At 48.1% G+C, this 6,000-nt stretch overlaps 1 protein-coding gene across 1 annotated transcript in view; it reads right to left on the bottom strand.

Annotated features, from left to right (window-relative positions):
* Positions 1-1,009: 1,009 nt before the first annotated feature.
* The window catches only part of IFT52 (intraflagellar transport 52), a 28,289-nt gene continuing 23,298 nt past the window's right edge, over positions 1,010-6,000 (bottom strand). The window contains exons 12-14 of the mRNA XM_037044100.1: positions 5,621-5,729; positions 3,300-3,445; positions 1,010-1,310 (exon numbers count right to left, since the gene is read on the bottom strand). Coding sequence (XP_036899995.1) covers positions 1,263-1,310; positions 3,300-3,445; positions 5,621-5,729 — 303 coding nt within the window. The 3' untranslated portion in view covers positions 1,010-1,262. The remainder of the gene's footprint in view (positions 1,311-3,299; positions 3,446-5,620; positions 5,730-6,000) is intronic.

Raw genomic sequence — 6,000 nt, 5'->3', positions numbered from 1 at the left:
CCCCCTCTCATGTTAGTTCCTCTTTTTGACACTAATGTTTTCTCTGATCAGAGATGTATTTGAGCTCAAATAAAATCTCCAACAGTTATTTTTATGCTGTTATCTGCTAGGACTGATGCTATTACTTTTTGTGGGTTTTTGTTGTTAAGAATAAAGGGGAAACACTTATTCAAGTTGGTTAACTTTTTCATCTCCAACGACTTATGTGAACCGCTCAGATCTTGAGACCGGACATATTATCTAGGACTCATGTAGGGATTTCCAGCTATTTACTGGGTATTTCCACTGCATGAAATGCCATCATCTCAATTGGATTCTTACACAGTTCACCCTTTGGAATCCCCATCTTCCAATACCTCCACCGCCAAGCAGTCAGGATCGAAATCTTGGCAATCTGACCTTCAACCCCTAGACCAAATCCATTTCAAAATGCTCCCCTTCCTACAACAGCACTTTGGCCCACATCCTCATTACTTCCTCTTGGGGCTGTATCACTCTCTCTTTCACAGTCCCATCTTTATAAAGCCCACCTGCTAAGCCATTCCCACTGTGCCCCATCCCATACATGCTGGCAGTGGCTCTGCAGTCTTCTCTCTGGTTCTCTGGGATCCCCAAAGCTGGTGCCCAGCACATCCGGTACACCAGTGTGCACTCCCACATCAAGCTGCCCCATTCAGGTAGGGATAGTCTCTCCCATTTTCCCTGTGATAATCCTTTTGCTCGGCATTATCACCCCAAATGACAGCACTAAGTGCTTCAGGAGCTCAGAGGAGGGGATCAAAGTATGCGTGGACAGGAGAACCTCCAAACAGCCGTGTCTTGTGGGCAGCTGGATATGTAAGGAAGATGTGCACCTACTGTTTTATTTTTTTCATCAGGTGCAGTGGGGCAAAGGGACTGTATCCTTCTGAACTAGTCCAAAAACTGAACAGTAATTACAAGCTTGAGTTATTTATGCCTTTGATAAAAGACTCAAATCCAGAACTAGAGTTGAAAGAAAAGACTCCAGTGAAACACTATTTCATGTATTATAAAAAGTAACAGATTAGATCAGATTTAATTTAGAAAAAAGGAAACATATCTTACAGAAGGATCTTGTAAGTTAGAAATGTTTTACCTATCTGGGGACTACAAAAGATACACGGACCTCACACAGCTCCCAGTAGAAAGGAGAGATAGACAACTTTGATGAAGGGGTTGAGGAACAGTTGAAAAACAGCTGACAAATCAGGAGGCAGAAAATGCTTCAAGAGACAGGATCCTCAGAAATTATCCTGGAATGCAGTTTCACTTGTATCAATGTCATGTTCCTGGATGAGGGAATAACACACAGAATTTAGTATTTCAGTGCAAAGTCTGAAATGTGATCTTCAGTGTTTTGGACTTGACTAGAGATTCTGAAACATCACTGATTGGGACACACAGGTTATCTCTGGCTTTAAGGCCGAATCCAGCCCAAGGGTCAAGATTTCACTAACAGGACAGGGCTTTTGACTACTGTCCACCACCCACCAAAATGCAGGGAGTAAATATCATTGCAGGTGTCAATGCAAAGACCCACTGGACTTCTTACCTTGCCCTTGGGGCCTGGCTCTGCCTTGCCGCCAGGGTAAGTGCTTTTGGGAATCTACCCCAGCCCCAGTCCCTCGTTTCAGTGCTGAGCAGGCATTACAGGAGCACCTCACCCCTGGATGCCATGTGCTGTGAACACCCACACGCTCCCACCTGCCCCATTACCCTCAGCTCCTAGACAGCAAGGACCGCATCCATCCTGCTCACTGACGTAGCCCCAGCACCCAGCCCTGTGCCTGGCACACACAAGGCATGCAGTATGCGTGCACAGCAGTGCCAGCCCCTGCCAGTGTAGGCTCAGACCCGAACTAGTCTTTCCACTCAGCATCTAAATTCCTAAATATACATATGAAGAAAAATGGATTCTTTCTTTCTACTGTTTTTTAACCCTTCCCCCACCGCATGAATGTCTTCACAATCCTTAAACACTCTTTCTAATCATTTTTATTTTTTATTTCTTTTTTAAAGATTTTATTTATTTATCTTTAGAGGAGAAGAGAAGGAGAGAGGGAGAGAAATATCAATGTATGGTTGCCTCTTGTGTGTCCCCCACTGGGAATTGGCCTGCAACCCAGGCATGTGCCCTGACTGGGAATCACACCGTGATCCTTTGGTTCACAAGCCCACGCTCAATCCACTGAGCTACACCAGCCAGGGCTTCTTTCTAATCATTTTTAATCTTGTGGATGCACCATAGGTACTTCACCTACTGATGATTTTATTCTTCCCTACTGATGATTTCATTTATCTATTAAAACAGTGCTACTGCACTGAGAATCCAGGGGGTCAATCTGTATACACATAGATTATACCATTAAGAAATATTCTGAATCACAGGGCACATGCCTGGGTTGCAGGCCAGTTCCCAGCAGGGGACTCACAAGAGGCAACCATACATTGATATTTCTCTCCTTCTCTCTCCTTTCCTTCTCCTCTAAAGATAAATAAATAAAATTTAAAAAAAAAAGAAATATTCTGAGTCAAATTGCTGAGTCAAAGGTGTATACATTTTTAGGGCTTTTGAATACTATTTTTAAAAATATCTCCAGAAAAGTAGGACCAGTTTATTCCTTCATCAGTAGTGTATGAACTCCCTTTAACAACAGTGCTAGGCATGTAATGTGAGAAATCTCGTCAAGGTATGAACAAAATGAAGGCCAGGCATAATCTCAAAGTAGCTGGTCCTTAGTCCGGAGAAAGATGGATTTGGACATGAAGTGCTGACCCCACGTCCTGCTGCTCGGTCCTTGGCTTAGTTCTCTCTGGCCACAGTGGCATCACTGTCCTTCCCCACACACATGCCAGGCGAAGCCTGGCCTTAGGGACTTTGCACAGGTCTTCCCTCTGCCTGGGACACTTGTGCCCCAGCTAAATCCTGCAACACTTTCAAGTCTTGGCTGCAGTCCCGGCTTTGCTGTGAGGCCTCCCCCACCACCCCACCACCCCGCTCACTACCGCCACCTTCAGCATGCCGATCCCCAGCCCTGCTCTGCTTGTTCTGTGCCACAGCACTTTCGCCTCCCAGCATACCGTGTGACTGATTTATATATTTACTGTTTACCGTCTCCTTCAGCTAGAATGGGAGTTCCACCAGTGCAGGGACCGTTTTGCTCCCTTGGTGACTTAATAAATACTCGCAGAGTGAACGAACAGCACGAAGCTCAGTTTATGGGTGACGCTGCCACTCCAAGGGCTCCCGCACCAGGGAGTCCTCCTGGGCTCTGTACCTGGTTCAGCTTCTTGAACTCCACCACTTGGAAGAAGATGTGCTCAAGGATATGTTTGGCATCTTGTTGATCCTTTGGGAGTTTACTGGTCACCCCGAGAATGTCACCACACTTCCTGACGTAGAATTCTAGGTCTTCTTCAGTACCTAGGCACAGTCGGACCAGTTAGATTAACCCTGACCTTCTGCCCTCGCCTAAGTATGAAAGTACTGTGATTCAGGCACCCTCATCAGATTTCTGCATCTTTTGAGATCGACCACCATTCCTAGGGTGACGTGGCCACAGGACACACTCATTATAAAGATCTCTGGTGCATCCCTTTTATAAATTAGGACAAAAGTGTGCCACTCCCAATCAGAATAAAGCTGGACCAGCCATGGCTCTCCCATTCCCCGACCCGGCATTCCTATATTACTAAGAGCCACCACCAGTAAGAAACCAGGTCACCATTCTCCAAACGCAGTGAGGACCACTAGGAGAAGGGCGTGTGGGTACTGTATAGCAATATCATCGACGAGGAAATAGAAGAAGAAAAAAATCACCCATAATTCCACCAACAGCCTACCTCTGCAAAGCCATCCCCACAAACCCCATATTCAAAGATAAACAGCCATTACTGCCCTTCTTACACCGTAATTTCTTTCCACCCTCTGTTTTGCCTTTTTTCTTCTTATTTTTTATCCTCACCTGAGGGCATTTTCATTTGCTTTTTTAGAGAGACAGAGTGAGGGCCAGAGAGGCATCGATGAGAGAGAGGCATCCACCTGCTGCCTCGGTAGGCACCTGGACCGGGGCCGCAGGCGCCTGTGAACCAGGGGATGAACCCGCAGCCTCTCGGCTACAGGACGGCCCTGCGACTGCTGAGCCGCACCAGCCAGGGCGGGTTTGTCTTTTTAATGTTATGACAGGGACGTGTTTTAATCTCTCACACGACCTCAATCCCCACCAGTGCTAGGTAGGATAAGTACTGCCGCATTACGCCCACATAGTTACATGTGTGTAAGCAATGGAGTCAGATGAAGACGGTTCTGTCAGCTGCCTTCATCATTTAACCGTATCACATGGCCATTCCTGTCAAAGCTTACACTCCACGTCTTTCACTTAACAAATGGATAATAGCCTCCTTTATTTCGTATTTTTTAACCAATCTGCGTACTGACAGACCACTAGACTCTCGCCCATTTTCTGAAAGCTACAGTTAACATCTCTAGAGCTAAACCTTTCTTATTTTGCATTTCTACAAGGCCCGCTGCTGGGTGAACTGCCAGAACTGGAAATGCTGGGTCATGGCACCTTTTCCCCCCAGGTCCGTTATTACTGCCGCACTGACCTCTGGGTCTCGCCGATTTCCGACTACCCAGCGCCTACCATGGGGCCTGGGCAGGACAGAGACGCAGGAAAGGTGTTTTACACGGAATGATTTTCACTCCTGCACATTCCCTCTGGTCTCTGGGAACATGGGTGTTGTTCACGCAGCTGGGAACCTACTGGCCATGCAGTTTTCTATCTTGCTTTCCTCACTTAGGACTTCCCTAAAATCGACTGGTGTCACTCCCCAGCCTTTGTAAACCCCTTTGTAACGACTGCACGTTGTCCCATCAACTGAAAGTGGCACAGCTGACCACCATCCCCTGCTGGGCAACACCAAAGCCATTCCCAACTGTATTTTATTTTCTAAGCAAATAATGTAGTAGTCATCAGTACACCTTCTTTTATCTCCTTACATTCTCAGGAGTGGGGTCTCTGCCTCAAAATGGTTAATTCTATGCCTCTCAGCACCTGTGTGCAGGCCCGTCTGCTGTGCTGGCAGCGGGGCACGTCGGGGAGCACTGCGCAGAGTCGGGGTGCCACTCACCAGGCAGCTGTGTGGCCTGGGCCTCATTTCCTCGTCCACGAGTCAAGGTGGGCGTGCTTGGCTCCTCCTAGGACCCTGTGAAGGCCCCACGCTGAAGTCTCTATAATTGCTTGGCCCCGATTCCACTCTCCCATTGAACTGCTCCCCTGACTGGTGACCCAGACTCGGCACCAGTGACAGCCGAGTTCAGAGTGCACTCTAGGGTCACTCAACAGGTCAGAACTCAGGACCTGCAGGGACAACAGCCGGGACTGCGGCTTCCGCTCAGCACCATGCCCTGCCTCACTGAGCTGACCGGACTAGAGAGAAAGACATCATTTGCACGGACAAAAACTGTAACTTTACACTCCGTTCATATTTTGTTCTCCCTAGATGAATGCTAAATTTTCTCTCAGGGCAAATCTCAGAAGTTCACACTTAAATAAAACTCACAAGGGAAGAAAGACAAAAAGGTGACTGAACTTACACTTATTGGTGATCTGAGCGAGCCGCGCCTTCTCAGAGGAGAACGTCTCGTCCAGGTCGAACAGCTCCAGCGGAGGAGGGGGCAACTCCCTGAAGCTGGGAGGGAAAACCTGAAAGGAAGCAAGGGCTGTCACCAGAGAGACACCCACAGCCGAACCCACAGTGAGGACACCTAAGGGAGACGAGGGGCCAAGTCAGCCCTTCCCCGGGACAAGCCACCCGAATGGCCGTCACTCCTCCTGCCCCAGCCCGTCAGGCCACACCAAGCAGGACACCAGCCCACTGTAAACAGGCAAGCGGAGCCAGCTCTGACCACACCACCGACCTGACCAAGCTGATGTGCCAGCACCCACTCGCTGTGCAAGGACACAAAGCTTACAG

This window comes from Sturnira hondurensis, unplaced genomic scaffold (assembly GCF_014824575.4).
Source record: "Sturnira hondurensis isolate 20B ecotype Veracruz unplaced genomic scaffold, ASM1482457v3 Scaffold0004136, whole genome shotgun sequence".
In the NCBI taxonomy this organism is placed as follows: Eukaryota; Metazoa; Chordata; class Mammalia; order Chiroptera; family Phyllostomidae; genus Sturnira; species Sturnira hondurensis.
Note: the sequence above shows the minus strand (reverse complement) of the source record. Positions and strands in the feature narration are given on the sequence as shown.